Raw genomic sequence first — 27,073 nt, 5'->3', positions numbered from 1 at the left:
TAAAAGCTTACAGTAAGTTTCCAGAACCCTTCACCTATACCAAATTATAGTACAATAAGTCTAACATTCAAACATTATGGAATTTTCTACCGCTTCGACTCTGTAGATTTAAAGCTTATACAATACGTATTTGAGGTTCTACAAAGTTATACTACATATTTACAGAGGAACCATATACTAGTCATGTTTAACACGTAATAAAAATTTTAGCCTTAAATAAACTCTAATTAAAATATATTAAACATGATAATTGAAGGTTTTATGTCAGTTACGATGTCGTACCTACGACACCGTAGGTTTTAAGAATTCATATTTAGGAGTGCAAGTACTCGCCTCCATTCAATTTGTGTTTCGGGCCATTTACTAAACCTGTTTCTTTCCGCAACGGCCCAGTAGGTTGGGTACAAGATACCCCTGTTTCAAATTTGTAAATAGTGCCTTGTAAGGCCTGTGATTAGTAGATTTTCGTGTAATGTTGCCTTGAGTAGGCGTGGGAGAACTGAGAGCACGTTCGCTCTTTTCTATTGTTGTAAAAGTGCCTCTGGGAGGCTTGATATTGTGTGTTGGGAGCGAGCGCTCCATGTATTGAGGGATTTCTGCCCTTGTGTAAATTTGTGTTCTTTGTAAATTTGAGCTGGGAACTCAAACATTGTAAAACTAGGAGCCTGTAGCCCAAGAGAGTTAAAGTACTGTAATCTTGGATTTTTCTATTTTTGTCATTGTTATCTCATTAAGTGAGAATTTGTTATCTTGTTCCTTTTCAAAAATATAACCTTCCATTTCAGTTTTAAATTCATTCTCGACATTGTAGTTAGACCCATTCACCCCGGCATCTTCTTTCACCTCTGCGTTCCACGGGTAACCCCGGAACAATAATAAAAAATTATATACTGTTAATTACAAGTTCTTACATTAACTAAACTTATATATATACACACAGGGTGAAGCGAAATTCGCACTCGGGCGTCGCAGCGCGACTCCTCCCATGCCAGCAATAAAAAAATGTCTCTCACAAAAGATCGTCCTGCGAGTATATCCAGCAGAAAAAGAACGTTGAAGAGTGGCAATCTGGCAATGCTGTAACCACATGTAGGGTAACTACCTCTGTCAGCACGTCGGTTTGCATGCAGGAGGTCGAGGGTGCGATTCTGGGTTGAGGCGCTTTTTTTATTCGCTTATTTCCTTCAGACATTACATACTGTAATACAGTAAGACACCGTTTCTTAGGTCACATGTATCCTACATTTACAAAATTTAGTAACACTGAACACGTATCGCATCTAGTAGATGAAGTGGTGCGAATAAATTCACGCCCACGACGTGGAAAGCGTGTCTTTCAAAGCTGACCAATGAAAACGAGTGTTTGTCCATTTCTAGGATCGTAGTAAGTGCAAATAGTATCTAGAGGACCCACTGCAATCACTGTTGACGATTAAGATGCCAGATACCATACCACCAGGACTACATTTACGAAATAAAAAACATACGCCTCAACCCAGGATCGACTCCTCGACCTCCTGCATGCTAACCCAAAACTCTACCCACTGCTCCAACTGTACAGCACGACTAATATGTGCTGACAGAGGTAGTTACCCTACAGGTGGTTACAGTGTTGCCAGATTGCCACTTTTCAACGACCTTTTTCTCCCGGATATACTTCAGGATGAACTTTTGTGAGAAACGTTCTTTTATTGCTGGCATGTTAGGAGTCGCGCTGCAACGCCCGAGTGCGTGAATTTCGCTTCACCCTGTATATATACACAGCACATTTCATGTCATAACCTCACAAACAATGTGATCGTAAATAATAATGATACTAATACTAATAAGTGTATATACATCACAAGTCATAATAATAAAATAAAATAAAAAAATTTGAGCTCGATACTTGCATTATTTACCCGTGGGTTAAAGGATATTGTTTTCAAGTCAAACTGTAACTCTCTGATGAAATACGTCTTCGTTTCATGTAGCCAACTGCTGTTGTTTGAAGTGAAAGCATGACAGGTCCGAATACGTTGTTCAGTCTTATGTCTGAACAAATTGTAGAATATTTAGATGAACCGCGTCATAGTGATATTACAGTCTTTGATAGCAGTAATGAAGTTGACAGTGATGAAAACAATGGGGGATCTTTTGCTAGAAAGTAGCTGTGAAAATAAGTACGAAAGTGTAAACAGTGACAACCCATGACCATCGAATTACTAGTCCTAGCTCTTACCGCTACATCAACTACTTCTCTGCGTGCGCGCACTAACTTAAGTGGCTTATACGGCGCGAGAGCCGCAGCAACATTCCTTTTTTTTATGTTGTAATGGTTATAGCGTCCGCCATGCCAAGTCGCTACGCGTCGGGGTCGTCATCGTATCGGTCCCACCCCCCTTACGCTCGAGCGCGCCAATCACGAGCAACACTTCCGACAAAAGAGTAGCGTTACAAAAATGTTGCAATGTTTGGGTTGGGAAGAATTGAGAGAAAGAAGAAGAGCTGCTCGACTAAGTCGTATGTGATTGAAATAATAACATTGATTAGGTGGTCAAATAAATAACTTAATGTTATTATTTCAATCAAATATCACCAATACGGACCAAAAATGATATTTATTACATGTAATATTACATGTAAGTGGTATGTTCCGAGCTGTCAGCGGAGAGATGGCGTGGAATGACATTAGTAGACGAATAAGTTTGAATGGTGTTTATAAAAGTAGGAAAGATCACAATATGAAGATAAAGTTGGAATTCAAGAGGACAAACTGGGGCAAATATTCGTTTATAGGAAGGGGAGTTAGGGATTGAAATAACTTACCAAGGGAGACGTTCAATAAATTTCCAATTTCTTTGAAATCATTTAGGAAAAGGCTAGGAAAGCAGCAGATAGGGAATCTGCCACCTGGGCGACTGCCCTAAATGCAGATCAGTATTGATTGATTGATTGATTGATTGATTGATTGATTGATTGATTGATTGATTGATTGATTGATTGATTGATTGATTGAAAACACTTGGTGCTAGGCCGGCCCTCTCGCCTCCGTCCGCGGTCCCACAGCAGAGGACGACGGAAATTACTCGACTATTAATCTAGAGTGTTCCATCTCGTGATGTTCCTGGATCCATCCAGCATCCGGACGATTCTAGAAGAGCCAGCGGCGATATATAAGGGAGGAACGACCTGTCTGGAGTCAGTTAGAGAGTGAGATTGAGTTGGCTAATGTGAGTTAGCGAAGAGCGCAGTCAGCGATAGCCTGGGCTGGGATGTCAGCCTGATGGAGTATCTGCCTGTTGGAGCCGAGGACTCGTTCCTGTTTCCCTGATGTCGTGTGTGTGTGTCCCTTGAGGCTGGCTGCTGGAGGAGAACCTGGAGTGTTCTGGAGCAACGCGAAGGGAACACTGGGTGACGACGTGTGTAAATTGCGAACGGGGTTCGACGAATTGAGTGAACAGCGGATACTATCCCGACCTGCAAGACTGACGTGTTGGCTGTGGACCGTGACAGCGCTAACGAGTGTGACTGAGTGGCTGAGAGAGTGTACTGTAAATAATCAATGACTCTCTCTCTCTCTCTCTCTGTGTGTGTGTGTGCGTGTGTGCGTGCGTGCGTGCATGCAGGTTCTGTACTCATTTAATTATTTATTTACCCCGCCAACACGAAACAATACTTTATTTCTGGAGTTCCCTTTTTGGGTACTTTCATTTCTAGCCAAGCCCTGCATGTTCTATAAATATCGTCGCCATAAGACCTATCTGTGTCGGTGCGACGTAAAGCCCCTAGCAAAAAAAAAAGTTCTATAAATTTGAGCAAAATCTGTGGTGGTGAATAGGGAATGCCCCCTTGTGAGAATGATGTTCCCTCTAGTCATCAACCGTTTTTTGAATTGACACTCACCATAGAATGGTATAAATTATTTGTCAGTACCTACATATCTTTTTGCACCACAATGTGTATTTTTAACCCTTTTTATCTTTTTAACATATGGATAACACTAATTATATGTTGTCAACATCAAACCATAAGTGACCTATGCAGCAAAAGTTGAAGAGCGTCCAAAAGCTTTTTAAATGTCATCATATGCATAGACTCATTTTACCAATACAAACTGATAACATTTTAAGTGCACACGTTGAAAAACATTTTTATACTGAGGCTAATTAGTCTTTATGTTATTAATGGTCATATGGCTGAGAATAGCCCCATACTAGGCCAAAACTAGTACCATTATTTAATACTGTGTACTAAATATTTATTGTATTGATTAGGAAGAGCATCTACAAATCTTACTTTATTTAACTGAGCTCGATAGCTGCAGTCGCTTTATTGCTGTCAGTATTTGGGAGATAGTGGGTTCGAACCCCACTGTCGGCAGCCCTCAAGATGGTTTTCCGTGGTTTCCCATTTTCACACCAGGCAAATGCTGGGGCTGTACCTTCCCACCTCTAGCCCCTTCTTGTCTCACTGTCGCCATAAGACCTATCTGTGTTGGTGCGATGTAAAGCCAATTGTTGACTTTTTATTGGTCTGTAATTTATATTATAATACTGGCAGTTACCCACGACTTTGCTCATGTGGATTTCATAATTTGTTAAAAGTAATCGTTCCTCGGTACTGTACTAAGATATTATCCGAAAATCCCTAAAGTATAAAATCTCACCGAAAAAGTAAGTTTTATTTACCCCAGAAAGTCTTTGTAAAGTACCTTTATGGATTTGCCTTTTGGGGCTAAGGTAACCATGTGACATAGAACTGTACATGTGAGAAACAGTCTTCTCTCAACTTGAAAAAAAAGAGATTCCAAATACCTATTTCTGTGCCTGTAACATCTTCAGTTATTTTTGAAAGAGATTCCACATACCAGTTTTCACGTCTGTAAAATCTTCAGTTTTTGAGATGTAAGTATTATCATAAAAAATAATTAAACTCTTTTTTCACTTCATTTCACCTGCGTTAAGTGCCTCTTCTGAAAACGAACAGAAATACATGTTCCTGTTTTTTTAAAGAACTTTGCAAATACCAACTTTCACGTCTGTAACATGTTACGTTTTTGACATATACTGTAGAATATAGTGGTGGTAATTTTAAAAATTCACCTGCTGTTTCAGTTTTTTCACTCGCTTAAGTAGATTTTCCAGGCACAAAAAAAAGTGTTCCTTTATTTATTTATTTTATTTTTAATTTTTTGTTATTTGCTTTACATTGCACCGACACAGATATGTCTTATGGCGACGATGGGATAGGAAAGCCCTAGGAATTGGAAGGAAGTGGCCGTGGCCTTAATTAAGGTACAGCCCCAGCATTTGCCTGGTGTGAAAATGGGAAACTATGGAAAACCATCTTCAGGGCTGCCGACAGTGGGATTCGAACCCACTCTCTCCTGATTACTGGATACTGGCCGCTCTTAAGCGACTGCACCTATCAAGCTCGGTCCTTTATTTGTAAAGGAGATTCCAATTACCACCTGGAGTAGTTATTCCATAAGTGTGCATCATGCATAGGTTACTTGACTTTCTTGGGGAACGGTTGTTGACCGTACCAAGATTAAAACTATGGTTGTGAGCCGTTGAGTTTATCTCTCAGCCGCACCGCACATGGTGTACAGACGCTGACCACAACACCGCTTGTTGCGAGAACAGACATGTGGTTTGAAGTTTTAAAGACAGTTCTTCCACCTCCTTTTCCTTTGGAAGAACTATTGGAAGTCAAGGAAAGAAGGATTAAGATGAATGCACAGGGTTGCTTCCATGGTCCTGAGATGGCCAAATTTGAAGAAAGGAGATTCCAAATACCAGAAAAAATATGTGCTTCTTTATTTGTTTATAAAGGAGCTTCCAAATATCAATTATCATGACTGTAACATCTTCAGTTTTTGAGGTATATGTATCCTCATAGAAAGAATTCAACTCATTTTTCACCTCCGCCCTCCAAAAATAAAAATGTGTGTATATTTTTAAATGCGATTCCAAATACAGATTTTCACGTCTGTAACCTTCAGTTTTGAGATGTAACTACCCCATAAGAATAATTAAATGTTTTCACTTCCTTTCACCCTCCACCCTTAAGTGGATTTTCCGAAACCAAAAAGTACATGTTTCTTTATTTTTGAAGGAGATTCCAAATACTAATTTTCACGTCTGTAACATCTTTAGTTTTTGAGATATAGGTTTCCTCATAAAAAATAATTCAATTCTTTTTTCACTTCTTTTCACCCCCGTTAAGTGCCTTTTTCTAAAACATAAATGTACATGTTCCTGTATTTTGAAAAAAAACTTTCAAAATACCAAGTCCCACGTTTCTAACATGTTAAGTTTTTTTTACATATACTGCAGATATACCGGTATTCATTTTAAATTTTCACCTGCTTTTTCAGTTCTCTTCACCCTCCTAAGTGGATTTTCCAAAAACAAAAAGATATGTGTTTATTTTTAAATACCAATTTTCATCTTCAGAGAATTCAACTTCTTCATTTCTTTCCACCCCCCCTCCCCCCTACGCGGAATTTCCAAAAACAATGGATATGTGTTTCTTTATTTTCAAAGAGAACTCAAAATACCAACTTTCATGTCTGTAACATCTTTTCTTTTCTTAGATATAACTATCCTCATACAAATAATCCAACTAATTTTTCAATTCTTTCACCCCCCCCCCCCAAAGTAATTTTCCTAAAACAAAAGAATACATGTTTCTTTATTTTTAAAGGAGATTCTGATTACCAATTTTAATGTCTATAACCTTAAATATTGATATATAAGTATCCTCATAAAAAAGAATTTGATTTATTTACTTCCTTTCACACTCCCCTTAAGTGAATTTTCCTAAAACATAAAATATTTGTTTATTTATAAAGGAGCTTCCAAATACCAATTATCACAATGTAACATCTTCAGTTTTTGAGATATATATCTCCTCATAAAGAGAATTCAACTTTTTTTTTTCACCCCCACCTCCCCACCCCGCAAGTCGATTTTCACTTGAAAATGCATTTTTCTTTGTTTGTAAAGGAGATTCCAAGTACCAATTTTCACATGTGCAACATCTTAATTTTTTGAAATGTAAGTACCAGTATCCTCATACAGAGATTTCAACTAATTCTTCAATTCTTTTACCCCTCTTAAATGGATTTTAACAAAAACAAGAAATATGTATTTCTTTAGTTTCAAAGGAGACTCCAAATACCAATTTTCGCATCTGTAACATCTTCAGTTTTTGAGATATCATCATCATATTCTAAAGGCTAAGCCTTGTCGCTGCAGCCACAGTTGTCTATCTTGAGCCAGTCTTTTCAACTCTTTACATATTGTTTTCCTTGTATTAATTTTGAGGTTCCATTTGCCTAAAGTTTCTGTTAATATGTTGATCATTCTCTGCATACTTTTACCTGTTTCTGCTAGTATGGCAATATCATCAGCAAATCTTATAGAGTGTACTTGTTTGCCATTAATTTTGATCCCCGTTGTTTTCTCTTTCATGACTGCGATGGCTTCTTCGATGAACATATTGAAGAGATAAGGAGACAGTGGGCATCCTTGCCTAACTCACCTTCTTATTTTGGCATTTTTCTTTGCCCCACTTATTTCTAAATCAGTGTTCTGCATTCTGTATAAATTTAGTGTGAGTTGTCTATCCTTCCAATCAATTCCTGCTTTTTTCATGGTAAGGAAAAGTTGTTCCCAGTCTACTCGATCAAAAGCTTTCTCTAAGTCAACAAAGGTTACGTATACTTTCCTGTTCTTCTCTCCAGAATTAAACATAATGCCAGAATAGCTTCCCTAGTACCCCTCCCGGATCGAAATCCAAACTGGTCATTATCGATATAGTGTTCTAACTTGCCTTTAATTCTATTCTTGATGATGTTGAGCAGTATTTTTGAAGCATGAGATAGGAGAGTGACAGTTCGATAATCTGAACAGTCCGTGGCATTCCTCTTTTTTGGTGTTGCAACAGTTCTCGTTTTGCTAAAGTCAGGTGGAACTATGCCATTCTCATAGCAATCTGACACCAGCTGAAAAAGGAAACATTTCATATCATCACCCAAGTGTTTCAGAAGTTCTGCTGGAATGTTATCTGGACCGGGAGCTTTCTTTTCCTGGAGACTGTGTAGTGCTGCATTAAATTCTGAAGATGTGATTGAGGGACCCTTTCTGCATTCGTCTGTCTCGTGTTTTTTTTTTTGTTTTTTTTTTTCAATGTAGCTGGTTGTATTATTTACATCGTTACCTTGGTACAGGTCTTCAATGTATTCTTTCCAACGTTCACAGATTTCTTCAGTGTTGAACAAGAGGTTTCCCATTTTATCTCTGACTATGGAGCTTCTGGTTTTTGGTTTGTGTTGTAGGGTTCTGATACTGAAATATGCCTTTTCCATCCGTCCTCTGATCATGTCCTTTTCTATAGTCTCGCTTGTCTCCTTCATCCCGTTCTCCTTTGCTTCGCGACACTTTGTTGTTATCTGATTTCTAATTTCTTTGTACCGTTCTTTATTCTCTACTCTCCTCTCCTTATTCCTTTTGCGAATAAGGTTTATGATTTCCTCACTCATCCATGGCTTCCCAGCACTTCCTCAGCAGCTTCAGTTATACCATTCCTTATTTCCTCCCATTTTGCACTGTCATGAAAAGTCTCTGCTATCAGATTAGTTTTTATTTTGTATGCCAGTGCTCTTTAAACTTTGTGTGTTCCATATGAGTATATAAGTAACCTAATAAAAAGAATTCAACTCCCTTTTCTGTCCTTTTTACCCCCACACCCTTAAGTGGTTTTTCCGAAAACAATTTTCACATCTGTAACATGTTAAATTTTTGAGATTTACTGTAAATATGCCTGTTTGGCCAGGTACATCCTGCTACGGTAATTGAGTAGGCCGTACAACCAGCGTCTCAATGCCTAGTGTTGGGCGGCAGGAATTAACCCAGCCAACTGAGGGGACCAACGGCTTTCGGCGGGGTAGTCCTCTTAGTAGGGTGATGAACCCTCAGTGGAGGAAATGCCTCTGGAATTCATAACTGCAAGCGTCTGACCCATAGTGGGCGGCTTGTGGGCAGTGCCTGTTCTCCAGATTAGAGGCGGCTGTTAACCTGATGTACTGTTGGCAACAGGAAACTACTGCACAAGCAAAATCCGAAAATTAGCAGTCATGGATAGAAGCTTGGGTGAAACTCTAAATACAGATCATGGGCTTCGGAACCTAAGATCCGGCAGGAGAGGGGATGGCTGCAAGGCCTCTCAGGTCATCATCCAACGAAATCCTTGCAGGAAAGTGCACAATAAGTTCAATTTAGGGACTTGGAATGTGAAAATGTTGCTAAGATTGTAAAACTAGAAGAAATCAAAATAGCAATGCAAGAAACAGCACTAGATAATGTAATAATATGTGAAACAATGTGGTCAGGAAACGGCAAAGACGAATTTTGAATATTTTGCAATGGAAGTGGAGAGTTGGGAATGAATGAAGTTGCTATTTTCTTGCGAATAAAGTGGTCCAGTCACGTGATCAATGCATATCATGTTAGTGACAGATTGAGGATGATCAAAGTGAAAGCCACTCCAGTTAATCTAGTGATCATTGAGGTATACTGCCCAACATCAAACAGTCCCGACGATAAGGTAGAGGTAGTCTACGAGCAAATTGAAAGCTTGTTGGAGCTCGTAGGAAATAAAGATAATGTGGTCATAATGGGTGATTTCAATGCCTCTGTTGGTTCACATAACTGCTTAAAATATGCTGGTAAATTTGGACTAGGGAAAATAAACAAAAGAGGTCAGAGACTTTTAGAATTTTGTGATCAACACATGGTTATAACAAACACATTCTTTGAAGTACCTGTCCAAAGAAGATACACATAGAAAGCATCTAGAGATAATGCACAATATCAGATTGATTATATATTAGTCAGATAGTGATATTGAAACCAGATTAAATCCAGTCACAGCTATCCAGGACCTGATGTGAGCAGCGACCACAATCTTGTAATAGCCAATTGTGACATTAAGCTAAAGAAGAATATGAAATTGATCCAGCACAAATGGAACACACATAAAGAACACTGGCATACAGAAGAAATATAAAATGAAAACTACTCAGTTAACAGATGCTCTTCATGACAGTGCAAAATGGGAGGAAATAAGGAATTGTATAATTGAGGCTGCTGAATTAGTGCTGGGAAGAAGACAGTTACAACCAAGGAAGCCATGGATGGCTGATGAAATCATAAACCCTATTCGTGAAAAGAGTTAAGAGAGGAGAGTAGGGAATAAAGAAAGGTACAAATAAATTAGAAATCAGATCACAACAAAGGGTCGCGAAGCAAAGCAGAACTGGATAAAGGAGAAAAGCAAGATTATAGAAAAGGACATGATCAGAGGACTGATGGAAAAGCCATATTTCAGTATCAGAACCCTACGACACAAACCAAAAACCAGAAGCTCCATAGTCAAAGATAAAATAGGCCACCTCCTGTTCAACACCAAAGAAATCTATGAACATTGGAAAGAATACATTGAAGATCTGTTCCAATGAAACTATAAGTAATACACCCAGCTACATTGAAAAAAAAAAAAAAAAAAACACTAGATAGATGAATGCAGAAAGGGTCCCTCAATCACATCTTCAGAGTTCAATGCAGCGCTACACAGTCTCCAAGAAAAGAAAGCACCTGGTCCACGTAACATTCCAGCAGAACTTCTGAAACACTTGGGTGGCGATATGAAATGTTGCCTTTTTCAGCTGGTGTCAGATTGCTATGAGAATTGCATAGTTTCTCCTGACTTTAGTAAAACCAGAACTGTTTAAATACCAAAAGAAGAGGATTATCAAACTATCACTCTCCTGTCTCATGCTTCAAAAATATTGCTCAAGATCATCAAGAATAAAATTAAAGGGAAGTTAGAACACTATATTGGTATTATACCAGTTTGGATTTTGATCAGGGAGGGGTACTAGGGAAGCAATTCTGGCATTACTTTAAATTCTGGAGAGAAGACTTGAGAAGAATAGGAAAGTATACGTAACCTTCATCGACTTAGAGAAAGTTTATGATCGGGTAGACTGGGAACAACTTTTCCTTACCATGAAAAAAGCAGGACTTGATTGGAAGGATAGATGATGATGATGTCATCCGTTCGGTCGAATCCGACCTTTGGCAATTCTATGAATTAGCGCTCTCCAAGTTGTCCTGTTCCACACTGCCTCTTATAGTTGTTCCAGGGTGAGGGTTGTGTCTGTTTTGATGGTGTCTAAACCAGTGAGTCCTCTGGCGACCTTGTCTTGTTGTACCGCTGATCATTCCTAGCACGATTGTTTTTTCCAATGCATCTGATCGCATAACGTTGCCAAAGTTAGCTAATCTCAGCTTCATAATCTTACCAACCAATGACATACGGGGCTTGATGCCCTCTAAAACTGCCTTATTGGTGATTTTTGCAGTCCATGGTATTCATAAGATTCTTCGCCAACACCAGAGTTCAAAAGCGCCAATCTTCCTTTTGTCTACCTGTTTCAGTGTTCAGTTCTCACATCCATGCATGAATAGTGGGAATATAATCGCATTGACTAATCTGTACTTGGTAACCAAACTGATATCTCTGCTCTTCTAGATTGGGGACATAGTCATGACAATACGTCCAAGCAAAATCCGTCTTTTGATATCAGGACGGCAATCTCCACTTTGACTGATTTTGGCTCCTAAGAAGATGAAATTCCACTCACTCTCTATGTCTTCCTCATTTAGCTTTAGACAAACTGTACCACACTCATCCGTAGTTTGGTCTTTTTAATATTGAGATAGAGGGGCATTTTTTCACTTCCATCATTGAGACGGGGAAATTAAAAGCTTTAGATCATCTTCTGTTTCTGCCAGCAAGGTTGAATCATCAGAATATCTCAAATTGTTTATAGTTCTTCCTCCAATCTTCACACCAAGGTCGAGTTAATTTAAATTTAACTTCCGCATAATTATTTCTGCATACAGATTGAAAGGGAATGGTGAAAGAATGCAGCCTTGACGGACACCTTTTTCAATTTTAAACTATTCATTGTTGCCATATGGTGTGCAAACTGCTGCCACTTGTTCTGTATAAAGCGAATGTATCAACCGAGTCAGATGTAAGGCTACCCCCAACTCCAGCATGGCTTCCCATAGTCTGTCATGATCGATACAGTCAAAGGCTGTTCTGTAGTCAATAAAACACATATGGACTGTTTTCTTGTATTCACGTGGTTTCTCCATGATCCACCGCAGATTAGCAATATGATCGCGGGTGCCACGACCTCGACGGAAACCAGCTTGAACATCAGGTAACTGAGCTTCAAGGATGGGTGCAAGAAGTTTCTGTATGATTTTTAAAAGAACTTTGCTAGCGTGTGGAATCAAAGCTACAGTACGATAATTAGAGCAATCACTGGCAACATCCCCTTTCTTAGGCAATGGGATAAAGATTGATCTTTTCCATCCCCTTGGCCAGGTGGTAGTTTGCCACATCTTCTGGCACAAAGCAGTGATAGCTGCCAAAGGGACAGGCTGTCAGTTCAGATGGGATATAATCGAAACCAGGAGCTTTATTATCTCGTAACTGTTTCACTGCCCATTCCACTTCTTCCTGCGGGATAACTGGTTCTAATTCTTATGGTACTACGCTACATTGTGGAATAGCTTTACCATTGTGAGAATATAGCTGTTCAGTATACTCACGCCATCTGTTCTTAATACTTCATTGTGCAGCCAAGATCTTCCCATCCTTGCACCTTATTGCTCCTTCACGAGCACTAAAAGGAGTTCAAACTTTCTTTACCTGCATGAAAACATTCTGCATGTGATCCTTCTTGGTGTCCTCTTCTAATTGGTGGCACTGCTGACTCCAGTGTATTTCCTTGTCTTTTCTTGCAGCTCATTGAAAATCCGCATTCAACTGTCTAACAAGATCTCTACCGGGCGAGTTGGCCGTGCGCGTAGAGGCGCGCGGCTGTGAGCTTGCATCCAGGAAATAGTAGGTTCGAATCCCACTATCGGCAGCCCTGAAAATGGTTTTCCGCGGTTTCCCATTTTCACACCAGGCAAATGCTGGGGCTGTACCTTAATTAAGGCCACGGCCGCTTCCTTCCAACTCCTAGGCCTTTCCTATCCCATCGTCGCCATAAGACCTATTTGTGTCGGTGCGACATAAAACCCCTAGCAAAAAAATAAAAAAATAAAACAAGATCTCTATTACCATTAGCCTTGGCTGATCTCCTTTGATCTGCAAACTGTACGATATGTGCAGAGAGGCATTTGTGACGCTTCTCTGGTTTCTTGTACAGTACGTGTTCTTGTGCTGTTGAAGTAATGATGGACTCTATTTCTTGCTATAGCTCATCAGGATTCTTTTCATCAGTCTCAAACAATTCAGATCTGTTCTTAAGCTCAATGGAGTATGAAGTTTGAACCTTAGAGAAATCATACTTCTTTTGGAGGAGCAAGCTTCTTAATTTTGCAAAATTTAACTTTAATTTTTGCTGCAAGTAGTTGATGATCTGAGCCACAGTCTGCACCAGGAAAGGTTTTCGCAGAATGGATGGAGCTACTCCAGCGTTGGCTACATAAAACGTAATCAGTCTGGTTGCGATATACACCGTCAGGGAATGTTCAGGTATACAGCCAACGTTTATGTTGTTTGAACCAGGTGTTCATGATTCTAAACTGATTTTCCATGCAGAACTGAAACAGTTGGTCACCAGTATAATTACGCTTCCCTAGACCAAAGCCAACAGTGATGCTGAGGTATTTTTGTACCCCTATTTTTTCATTGAGGTCACCCATGATATAAATTATATCCTTTTTAGGCATCTGATGTAGATTTTCTTCTAATATAGAATAAAAGGATTCAATTTCATCCTCTGATGCCATTGACGTTGGAGCATAGACTTGTAAAATAGTAATATTGAGTGGTTTTCCTCATTAACGGGTGGCTAAAATACGGTCACTGACTCCTGGGTAACCTTCCACAGTTGCTGCAATTTTCTTGTTCATAATGAAAGCTACTCCATTGTGCTGTCTGTTATCATTTCCAGAATAATAAACTGTAAAGTCATCCGACTTGAAGAAGCCATTGCCTGTCTAATGCAACTCGCTAATACCAAGCAGATCAATGTTTAATCTGATCATTTCATTCTTAACAATGTCAAGTTTCCCTTTACTCATTCCTCGAACGTTCCATGTTGCGATATGATGGATTGTCATGCAGTGCAGATCCTTCCTTTCACCAGGGACAACATCGGTAAGTGGGCCTCCAGAAAGATTTACCCCATTCACGTCATTCAAACCGAGATTACTTGTAAGTGACCATTGCTCTTCCCGAGTAGCATATTCGGTACTTACTAGCCTGGGGGTCCTACCATTGGGTACTATACTTGAAACAACTGAGAGCCTTTCCATGGAATTTTCTTGGTAATAATACAGGAGTGGTTTACTATTGCCTTCTTCTGCGCAGTCATAATGTCCTTGCTGTTGACACCTAGGTGTTCATCCGCCTTAGACATTCACCTACACTGCTGCTGCCCAACAATAGGAGGCAGCTGCTCCTAATACGGAGAACAGCCGCTGCTTTATGGGTTCAGGCGGCATTTCCTCCACCCCGGGGGCCATTACCCCACCTAAAGGGACTCATCCGCCCGAAGCCGTTGGTTCCCTTAGGGAGTTGAGTTATTTACCGCCGCTCAACACTCGGCGTTGAGTTGCTGGCTGTGCGGTCTACTTCATTACCGTAGCAGGATGTCCTGACCAAACATGTGGAAGGATAGACGCCTTGTACTAAATTTATACACAATGCAGAACTCTAATTTAGAAATCAATGGGACAAAGAAAAATGCCAATATAAGAAGAAGAGTTAGGCAAGGATGTCCATTCTCTCCTTATCTCTTCAATATGTTCATCAAAGAAGCCATCGCAGTCATGAAGGAGAAAACAACTGGGATCAAAAATAATGGTGGCGCCCCTGCCTATGTGAGTCCCAGAGCACACTGATCCGGTGTGTAACATCTGGTAAGGTTCCCAGCTCAGGGTCACGAGTGAAGACCTCAACGACTTCTACTTTTTTTTTTTTTTTTTAGTTGTTTTACGTCGCACCGACACAGATAGGTCTTACGGCGACGATGGAACAAGGAAGGGCTAGGAGTGGGAAGGAAGCGGCCGTGGCCTTAATTAAGGTACAGCCCCAGCATTTGCCTGGTGTGAAAATGGGAAACCACGGAAAACCATTTTCAGGGCTGCCGACAGTGGGATTCGAACCTACTATCTCCCGAATACTGGATACTGGCCGCACTTAAGCGACTGCAGCTATCGAGCTCGGTAACGACTTCTACAGCGGAGAAGGTGGACTTAGGTACGGTGGAGATGGCGGAAGAGGCAGCCCTGTATTCGGGGATTAATATGAGTACAACCTGCTGCCTTGTAGGTTGAGATGACTGGACACCAAAAGCTAAGGGAGAAAACGCTGAAAGAAAATCTCCGTCTGTGTTAGGCTCAGCAGGTCAACAGAGGGATTACTGAAGAAGTTGCTTTCAAGAATAATACGAGCCTCGGATGTAGGAATTCACGACGATGACGACATCAGTTTGGTGCGAATGACGGTTTACAGCCCGATGTTACACCAGCTACCCAAACCAAACAAAGACAAAGTATCAGAGTGGGAACATTAAATATCTTGACATTGACAAACAAAACTGAAGAGCTGATCAAACTCATGGAAAGGAGGAAACTTCTGACCATGGGACTGAGTGAAACAAAGTGGAAGAAAACTGGGAAAATGAATATCAGATTGGACTATAGTCTCTACTGGTCTGGAAATGAAGTAGAGTTTAAGAATGGAGTAGGATTTTTAATACATACATAGATGCTTGTAGTGAAGTTGAGTTTGTTAGTGAAAGGATAATTAAGTTATCTGTGAACTTAGGAGGGAAAAAGTACAATGTGATCCAAGTCTATGCTCCACAGGTAGGATGCTCAAAAGAGGAAAAGCCCAAGTTCCTTAATAACTTGGAATAACACACTGAGTATGACAATCTAATTGTAATGGGTGATTTTAATTCACAAGTTGGCTCACAACAAACAGGATATGAATTCATACTGGGCCCTCATGGAATGGGAAACAGAAATGAAGAGGGAGAATATATGCTAGATCTATGCATGAGAAACAACCTGATAGTAACACTTGGTTCAAGAAAAGGGATTCCCATAAAATCACAAGATATAGCTGTGATGATAAAATAGGTAACTTCCAGTAATAGATTATATTCTGATAGATCAAAATGTATGGAAAAATGTCGATGATGTTAAGGTCATTCCAATTGAAGACTTTGGTGGAGACCATAGACTGTTGGTTGCAGTTATTGCAGAGGAAAGACCTCCCAAAGTCTGTAACAAGAGTCCCAAATATATAAACTTGGCGACTAACCAAGCCAAGTGTAAAGGAAGAATTCAGGGAAGGTATCCGCAAGTTGTTGCCGAGAGAACTGAAATTGGTAGATGAAGAATGGGATACTCTAAAGAAGGTTGTGGTTGGTACAGCAGAAAAAGTATGTGGACAACAGAGTCAAATAAGAAAACCTAAAGAAACTGCCTAGTGGAATGATATTAAAAAGGCTATCAATGACAGAAACCATGCAAGAAGATCCTTATATCAAGCAATAATGCAGGGAGATCAACATGAAATAGAGGAGAAGCTGTCACTTTACAGAAAGAACAAATTACAGGTCAAACAGTTCGTTGTAGCTGAAAAGCAGAAATGCAAGGAAGATCTGGCTACCAAAATAATGCAGGATGGAAATAAAAAACTGTTGTACAGTATTGTTAAGAGTAGAAGAACTCAAAATGAATCTATCCATCTGTAGAATTTCCTAATGGTGAGGTGACTAGGGATAAGACCAAAATATTACATGAGTTCCAAAGGCACTTACGGCCGATGACCTCGATGTTAGGTCCCTTTAAACAACAAGCATCATCATCAACCAAAGGCACTTTGAAACTTCGCTGAACTGTTATGAAAATGTCACTCCATTAGGTGACGAACCTTATGATTTTGGCAGCACAAATACCACTAGTCTGACATGGTTGGAAGAAAAGACAGCAATATCTAAGCTGAAAAACAACACATCAACTGGATCAGATGAATCAAGTGTTGAGATGATCAAAGCACTAGAAGAGGTAGGACAACAGTGGATGTACAGGGTTCTAAATAGAATCTGGAAAGAGAATGTAATACCCAATGACTGGAAGCAAGGAGTCATCATCTCATTGTTGAAAAAAGGTGATAGAAAGAAATGTACAAACTACAGAGGTATAACTCTGCTGTCACATGGCCTCAAATACTACAAATCCAGCCTTGAGAGCAGGATTAGAAAATATGTTGAACCTATACTTGAGGAGAAACAACATGGATTTAGACCTCATAGATCAACTATAGACCTCATTTTTGCCACCAGAATGGGAGAAAGTAAAACACTAATAACTCTTTTTCTGGACATCGAGAAAGCATATGACCATGTACCATGCAGGCATATATGGGAATGTTTGAAACATAAGAAAGTGCCCGATGACATCATAGCACGAGTACAACGATTACAGTATATGATGAAACCAAGTGGTGTGTCCAGGTCCAGGATGGAAGGTCAGGTTGGTTTGAAACGAAGATTGAAGTCCAGCAAGGAAGTTGTCTTTCACCACTTCTCTTCATAATCATAATGGATGAAGTTTTAAAAGCGGTTTAGAGAAAGGATCCATCAACTAATGCCCTGGATTTTGCTATTGGGTGAGACAGAAGCGGAAGTACAAACTAGACTAGATCTCTGGCATGAAGCTTTTACAACGTTAGGTCTCAAAATCAGCAAAACGAAGACAGTTGGCTTGGTGATGAGTAGAAACTGTTCAACTAAGAATTGAGAGATGAGGAGATGGATATTGTAGACAACTTCCAGTATTTAGGTAGTGTTCTGTCATCAGACAATACCATACATCAAGAGATTAGTAACAGAATACAGAAAGCTTCCAAATTCTATCACGCTGTACGTCAAATACTTTGGGATGAAACATTTCCGTTAGTTTCCAAGATCAGCTTGTACAAAATATATCTAGTACCTATATTGACGTATGGCCTGGAAACAGCAACACTTACTGGACCAACAAAGAGTCATCTTCAGGCAACAGAAATGAAGTTCCTCCCTTCCTGTCTACAAAAAACAAAAATGGATAAAATAAGGAATGTGGATATCTGACAACAGGTTGAATTGGAAAGAAGCTTGCTGGAGACTCCAGAAGTGAAGAGATTGCAATGGTATGGTTACATGAAAAGAATGAACCCTGATAGGACTCCTCGAACATACTTTGACTACAATGTTCTTGGGAAGAGACCAAGAGGAAGACCTCATGATGTTTGGGAAATATAATTTCGTGTGGCTATTCCTAGCCGAGTGCAGCCCCTTGTAAGGCAGACCCTCCGATGAGGGTGGGCGGCATCTGCCATGTGAAAGGTAACTGCATGTTGTTGTGGTGGAGGATAGTGTTACGTGTGGTGTGTGAGTTGCAGGGATGTTGGGGACAGCACAAACACCCAGCCCCCGGGCCACTGGAATTAACCATTGAAGGTTAAAATCCCCGACCCGGCCGGGAATCAAACCCGGGACCCTCTGAACCGAAGGCCAGTACGCTGACCATTCAGCCAATGAGTCGTACTGTTTGGGAAAAACAGATAATGAAGGCCCTTGAAATTAGAGATGTGAACTGGTGTCGCGTATATGAGCAGCATCTTTGGATGGATAGGACAAATTGGAGGAGGCTCATACACAACCGCACCCGGCTTGCTGGAGCGAATAAATTATTATTATTATTATTATGTTGATGATGATGATGATGATGATGATTGCCATACTAATAGAATGAGGCAAAAGTATGCAGAGAATGACCAACATATTAGCAGAAACTTTTGGCAAATGAAACCTCAAAATTAATACAAGGAAAACAAAAACCATTACAATGTGTAAATACAAGAAAACACCTTTAACACACTTCAAAATTGGCCCTGATAAAATTGAACAAGTAAAACAGTTTTGGTACCTAGGAACCCTGATCACAAGTGATAATCGGAACATATCAGAAGTCACGAAAAGGATGGCAATGGCTAAGAGAGCCTTTCAAGATAAAAAGCATCTGCTGGCCAACAAACATATTGTGTCGGAAACACCGCTACGGGAAAGAAGTTCGACGTATGTGTGTTGAACTTACCGTGAGGTGGAAGATATTCAGCCTGCCGAACTCGCTGATGTACTCAGCCGTGACGTAGCCGCTTCGAGTGAGCTCTACACGGCCAAGCGTGACCGACCATATATGGTAATGTCCCGGTCTATGTGCAAAAGTCTATTTAGCGTTAAAATGTTGTTATTTTGACACTGCCATCGTGGAGGCCATCGTAATAGACGCAACCTGTCAAATTCTTAGGAAAATCCACCGTGTACTTTAGGAGTTACAGGGGTGGATAATACCCACGTTCTAGATGCTTCGCCACAATCTGGTATAAAAGGAGGGCGCTCCGGACTACAGATTCAGTGTATGTTACTCCACCGTCTCTGCAACACGGGTGACGGGTGGGGCGCTACGAGTGCGGACCGAACCTATGATGGTCGGACGAGTCTTTGCATTCGAGTGTTTGGTTCCAGCGGAGTTGGAACCTTTTATATTCTTCAAGTGCGTTGTTAGGACTTGTGTTTCAGTGATTAACTGAGGGAACTTAGAATTTATCTCATGGGTGTTGTAACTTTTCCAAGTGCTACATTTGAACTTGTATTTTCGTAAACAGACTTTGGGAACATAGAAAATTTCCGAGTGTCTAATTTGGACATGTGTTTTGCGACAAGCTGTGGAAACATAAAACTTTTCTTCTGAATGTTACAATTTTCCAAGTACCACATTGAACTTGTGTTTCATGACAAACTGTGGAAACTTAGAGTATTTCAGAGTATTACGTTCAAACTTAACAGATTGTGGAAACATGAAATATTTTTCAGAGTGCCGCATCTGGACTTGTGTTTAAACTTGTGTCATCGTAACAGACTGTGGAAACATAGAGTACTTGTGCCATATCTGAGTTTGTGTTTTCCTCTCGTGAAGTTCCGAGGGAACATATAACTATTCAGTGTCATAATTGAACTTACAATTTATGCTTCGTAATCATTTTTTATGGACAGTGTTAGACTCTTTCCAAGTGCAGTTTTACTTTAATGATCGCTTAATTTTGTTTATCGACGGAATAGGACATTTCCGAGTACCATTTTATTTACTTAATTTATTACAAACGTGCCAATGTGTCCTACATCTGATATGTTTTTGACATTTTTGACATGCTCTATTGGTGAATAATATCTAATTCCCTCCATGGGAATTTAGAATTTTCCATTACTGAAGAGATGTTAAGTACGGAACAAAAATGGCCAACCGGACACTAGTGGGGTCCAAACCCACAACCCTCCTGATTTTGCATAGGTTGCTCTGTTTAACTGAGCTATGGTGGCCTAGGTCATATTTGTACTGTTGGAAAGGATCTAAGCTACAAGTGTGGCATTACTGCTCTCACACTGTAGAGTCATCCAAGTCGCCCATTTTGGGACAGATCAGCGAATATTTTTCACGACCACATTATATTTGAAATAATCTTTCAACATATTAGGTCGTGTTCAGTACATATAATACCCGTGGTAGGGAGAACTTAAGTACAGAACAAAAATGGTCAACCGGACACCAGTGGAATCCGAACCCACAATCCCCTGATTTCACGTTGGTTGCTCTATTTAATTGGGCTATGGTGGCCTGGGTCATATTTGTTCTGTTGGAAAGGATCAAAGTTGCTACTGCCATCACACTGTAGAGTGTGTGCAAGTCACCTATTGTGTTCTGTACTTAACATCTCTCGATCTAATATGTTCAAAGTTTATTTTGAGTAAATTTTACTTTGATTAATCATCATTAGTATGTCAGAATCAGTAAACAGAGTTGTGAGAATTTATGTTTATTTATACATAAGCTGCTTATTCTTACACATTAGCTCACAGACCACTGAAAGAAAATCAAAGCTAGCACTGATTTAGTTAGAAGTACTGTTAAAAATAATTCACTTTTAGATATCTCTTTCATAGTGCATTTGATGTCTTCATTTGAATCAGCTTCCTTGCTATCTTTGGTTGAATAAACAGTGCCTGCTTTATTTCACTGCTTAACAATTTCTTATGAAATTTACACAAGTTGCCATTGATGCTTTCACGGCCTGTACTTATAGACATGATACTGTATAGGCTTTTGGGCTTATGCTGTGTCAAGAAAATAAGGTGAAATTCTTTATGTTTCGCAGAGAACCGTGCTCTGCGTCATCAGAAGAAATCTCGACTATCCACGAGAAAGGCTTCTTAAACAATGACTCTTTAAATTTAGATGTTACTATAGAAGTGGAAATGGTACGTTCATTCGCCACCAGATGGCTCCCAGGACATGGCACAGCACTAGTGTTCAAAGCGGAAGCTGACTGAACCATCACAATCAGTCTAAGTGGTTCACGTAAAGTGTACGTAACATGACATTGACAGGTGTATGATATTGACACAAGCCTGGAATGAAACATTTGGCGATGAGGAATGTACGAATTTGAAAAACACTGAGACAAAATAACAATAGTGAAGGGACAGGGAAGGGAACTATCTACTTAAATTCTTAATGGCTGGCAACCAGGTATTACTTAATTGATAGCTGGTGTCCCTGTTGAAATTGTTAGGATTTCTACTTATTTCCACAGCTTCCCATATAATCCTGGACCTGTAGTGTCTAGTGTGGGTAAGAGCTCGAGCATCTTGGAACATGACATCATGACCCGATGATAGAGCGTGCTCAGCTATTGCCGATTTGTCTGGTTGATTGAGACGAATATTACATTCATGTTTCTTGATACGGGTACCAGTGGACCAGCATGTTTGGCCGATGTATACCTTACCGCAAGTACAGGGAATTTCGTATACCCCAGGATGTAAAAGTAGGGACAATTTGTCTTTGGTTTTACTTCAGACTGTGAGCAATTTTAGTGGCGGTGCCAAACACGGTTTTTATATTGTGTTTGCGGAGGACCTTGGCAATTCGATCTGTGGTGTTGTGAATGTAACACAAGTAGGCAGTTCCCTTAACTTCTTCCTTCTGTCAGTGTTGCTTGGTCGTATCTCTGGGATGCAGGGCTCTATGAATCTGCAAATTGCTGTAACCATTACCCGACTTTGAGCATGTCCATCTCCACCTGGATATTTGATGGCTCACAAATTCGTCTCGCCCTCTTGGTGAGTGTCATCAGAATGCCTTGTTTTTGTGCTGGATGGTGGTGAAAATCTGCATGAAGATAGCGATTTGGACGGTATGCCCTAAGGAGCCGTCCAGTTCCTTTCTTACTAGAACATCCAAGAACGGAAGGCATCCGTCCGACTCCACCTCCATAATGAATTTTATTGAAGGATGTTGCTGATTTAGGTGGTTTAGAAATAGATGAAGTTTCTCAGGACCTTCTGTCCAGACCACAAATGCATCATCAACATACCTTCACCATATAGGTTTGATGGGCACCGAAGCAATAGCCTCCTCCTCAAAATGCTCCATAAAGAAATTAGCTACTACGGGCGAAATTGGACTTCCCATAGCCACCCCGTCCGTCTGTTTGTAAAAATTCCCACCCCACAAGAAATAGTTGGAAGTCATGCAGTGGTAAAATAACTTAATAATGTCCTCAGGGAACAGGTGTTCAATGAGAGACATGACCGAGTCAATTGGCACTTTAGTGAACAAGGACTCCACATCGAAACTCACCAAAAGTGCATTAGGTTGAAGGGTTATGATTGAGAGCTTGTTGACGAAATACCGAGAGTTCCTCATGTATGATTCAATAGTCCTATGTGTGGCTGAAGCAGTTTGCTTAGATATTTAGCCAGAGCATACGTAGGAGAACCTATCGCACTATCAATAGGTCTAAGGGGAACATCTTTTTTTACGGATCTTAGTCCATGTAATCTAGGTGGCACTGCATCTGCCGGGGACAGATGTTTAGCCTCCTCTTTTGGAACTGAAGATTGCCTTAAGAGCTTCATGGTGGCATTGGATACACGTGAGCTCAGTCTGTAAACAGGCTTTGACAATATAGCCGAAATCTTATTCTTATACTCGTCAGTGTCCATAACCACTGTCACATTACCCTTATCAGCTGAGAGAATGGTCAGTTCAGAATCATCTCTAAGTTCCTTTAGAGCTCTCCTTTCGCCTCTTGTTAAATTGGGCGCGGGTGCAACAGTGGACCTTATGAGTCTCACACATTTCTGTCTTAACTCCTCAGCCTCATCCGTAGGTAGTTTGTGGATGGCTGCCTCAACGGAAGTAATTAACTCCTCAGTGGGAATTTTAGAGGGAGCGACAGTGAAATTAAGACCCCTAGCTAGAACTGCCCTTTGGTTCTCGTCCAAGGATTTCTTGGAAAGATTCACAACAGTTTTACTAGCATCCGGGTTCGTGCGAGAGACTGCCTGTTTCTGAGCTAGACGGAGGAACCTTGATTTCTGTCTGAATGACACCTGGTTGAATTTTCTTTCAGGCTGTATAGCAGTAATGCGATCGAAAATCAACCACAATTCCCGCGAAAGAGTGTTGCTTAACAGCAGGTGTAATCTAAACAATTCTCGGGAGACTGAATCCAGTTCCCTACGAGTGTGCTGCACTGTCTCGATCACAAGAGCTTTGCTAGAGCATTGATATATTCTGCTGGCCTTCGGTGTATTTAACTTGTGCTTCAGCTTCACACAGTTGGGAATGATGTTATGGTCCCTGCATCTCAGTAGAAAGCACAAAGAAGAAAGAATAGACTTTTTTCTCTTTAATTTGCTGAATTTTGAAGCCGCCTTAAAAGGTCTTGAGAAACTTCATCTATTTCTAAACCACCTAAATCAGCAACATCATTCAATAAAATTCACTGTGGAAATGGAGTCGAACGGATGCCTCCTTTCTTGGTTGTTCTAGTAAGAAAGAAACCATACGGCTCCTTAGGACATACCGTCTATTGTAACCCTACCCACACAAATCGCTATGTTCATGCAGATTCTCACCACCATCCAGCACAAAAACAAGGCATTCTCACGACACTCGCCAAGAGGGCAAGACGAATTTGTGAGCCATCAAATATCCAGGTGGAGATGGACAGCTCAAAGTCACGTTCAAGGGTGGACAGTTGAGATTTCTTCTGATGACGCAGGCGCAGTTCTCTGCGAAACATAAAGAATTTCACGTTATTTTCTTGACACGGCATAAGACCAAAACCTATACAGTATCATGTCTTTACACAAGTTGTTTAATTTAACTGGACAGATTTTCCTTATGTATAATCTTCATAAAGAAAAACATATGTTATCAAACTCCTCCCAAATGCTGTCAAACCTCTTTATAAAAAAAATTAACATTCTTGCCATCAGCGTTACCCTTCCTTTGATATTCCTGTCTTTTCATGTATGGTTTTATTTGCAGTTGTTGTTCCACTTCTTTCATTCGGGCGACTGCCCTAAATGCAGATCAGTAGTGGTTGTATTCTGAAAGTGTTATTGTTCTATGGTAGCAAGTAAGTATGAGCATGTTCTTCATTAGATGCTGTTTTTATCTGGAATATAAACTTTATTGTTTCAGGGACCAGAACTTATAGAAAAGGCTGGTGGCCTTCATAACTTTATGGGATGGAGGAGGGCATTACTTACCGACTCTGGTGGCTTTCAAATGGTATCACTTCTGCAGCTGGCAGAGATAGAAGAGGAGGGAGTTAAATTTCAATCACCATATGATAGTAATATGTTATTTTTCTCTCATATTGTGTACTGTAGTTGTAATACTTCCTGAGAAGACTTTATCTGCTCCCTATTTCTCAATCCAAAGGAATTGCTACTTTGTATTGTGGCATTATTCTCGACAAATGGAAAGAGGATTCCTAATCTCCCATTAATAGTACCTCTTCTTCATTTTGATCCATATGTTCCTGACATTGTTGCTTTAGAGGCAAGAAATACAGTGTAATAGAATGACTGCAAAAATACATTCAAATTTTCTCTTTGTTATAAAGAAGCTTAAATTGTTGGTAAGTTGAAGCATCAGTATTTGCTTCACCAATGTTTGTAGTTTTAAAAATTATTTTATTAGATAGCATCATTAATACATGTTACAAATAACTTAAAATTTCATATAGCTGAATAAGAATAAAAGGAAAAACATTTTCTAAAAATGTCTGTTACAGGTCAGCTGTAAAAGATAAAAGTACTGTGGAATGGACAACAAAAGTAGAGCTGTGTTGTTCACAGCACAGTGACTGAACCATCAGAGCAGATAGTTATGAAATAATGTAGAATATTGAAACTACGATTAAGGAATTGTTTGGCTCCTGCACTGAATGCTCAGCATGGACGCCTTCAGTTTAGAAGGTCCCGAGTTAGCTTTCTGGCCAGGTTGGCAATTTTAACTGTGTCTTGTTAATTCTCCTGACTCACAGACTGGGTGTTTGCTTTTATATTAATACACATCTTTTCATCTACATACAACACACCACAGTATTAACCAGCACAGAAACACACATTACGACATTTACAACATTCACAGCCACAACCCAACCGAGAGGTGGGAGAAGGAGGAGATGATGATGATGATGATTAGTGAGAATTGGTTCATTATGTCTCGAACTGACAGTTCAGTTTTCTGATTCCACATTAAATTTTTTAAACTTTACTCATCAAAGTAGGTTCAGTTACATATGACAACCTTCTGACATAGTGCAAAGATATCTTCAGATATGCGAACTTCCCCAGTTTAAGCGGGAGACTCCTTATTTTTGGTCCTTCCTTCCACTCTCTTCATTGCAGAGACTTCTCTTCCGATTTTGAGGGCAGATTTCTTTATTGTTCAAAAATTTCATATTTTTCCTTTTTTTGAAAGTATTTGGAGAGAACTGATTTTCAATGGGCAGTGGCAGGGCAGAGGCAATCAGCTGGCAGTGATCTTACATATGACAGAACCTATGACTTAATGCTTTTTACAGTATTTCATCATTTCCACATAGTGCAGACTGTGATACTTTTTAGCATATTTACAAGGACAAAAGCACAGTTCAGATCAATATTTTCCAAAAAGGAATTCTGAAAAAAGCTTTAAACCTTAAAATCTATTCAGCGAGGTATGTGCTTTGAGCAAATATTTTATGGCAGAATTTTCGATTAGGTCTAAGTCGGTTATGATGAAGAGTCATGTGTTCTAAAGTTCAAATAATATGCGGTATATGACCTGGCAATACTTAGTAACAATGGACAAGAAGCACTGGAATACTTACATGAAATTTCTATCAAAACAGGTCTACAGATATCATATGAGAAAACACAGTATATGGAAAGAAAATACAACACTACACAAGCCATGCATACAAAATATGGAAATATCACAAGATTAGAAAAATTCAAGTATCTTGGGGAATATATACAAATAGGAGGATCAAATAAGGCATCCAACACAGGCAGAACAGACAAATTTCAGAAAGCCTACAAACTCACATGGATATACTACAATAAAAGAAACATATCAAGAGAAGCCAAACTCAGGCACTGAAATACAGTTGAACTACTAGAAACCATTTACGCTTCAGAAAACAACCACAATTGGATAATCAGGTATCATAGAGACAGGAAAAATAGAACATAAAATCCTCAAAGATTTTTGGAGCAATACACAGAGATGGTATAGGGATGAAGAGACCACCTAAAGAATCAATCAATCAATACTGATCTGCATTTAGGGCAGTCCCCCAGATGGCAGATTCCCTATCTTGTTTTCCTAGCCTTTTCCTAAATGATTTCAAAGAAATTGGAAATTTATTGAACATCTCCCTTGGTAAATTATTCCAATCCCTAATTCCCCTTCCTACAAATGAATATTTGCCCCAGTTTGTGCTCTTGAATTCCAACTATACGAACTATACGAATACACAGACAGGCTCACAAACATGATCAGAAAATGTCGACTAATGTTCTATGGGC

At 39.8% G+C, this 27,073-nt stretch overlaps 1 protein-coding gene across 1 annotated transcript in view; it reads left to right on the top strand.

The window, feature by feature from the left end:
- Positions 1 to 27,073, top strand: part of Tgt (tRNA-guanine transglycosylase) — a 226,103-nt gene that overhangs the window by 66,598 nt on the left and 132,432 nt on the right. The window contains exon 3 of the mRNA XM_067145784.2: positions 24,693 to 24,846. Coding sequence (XP_067001885.1) covers positions 24,693 to 24,846 — 154 coding nt within the window. The remainder of the gene's footprint in view (positions 1 to 24,692; positions 24,847 to 27,073) is intronic.

This window comes from Anabrus simplex, chromosome 4 (assembly GCF_040414725.1).
Source record: "Anabrus simplex isolate iqAnaSimp1 chromosome 4, ASM4041472v1, whole genome shotgun sequence".
NCBI lineage: Eukaryota > Metazoa > Arthropoda > Insecta > Orthoptera > Tettigoniidae > Anabrus > Anabrus simplex.
This window is presented reverse-complemented; position numbering and strand designations above follow the sequence as displayed.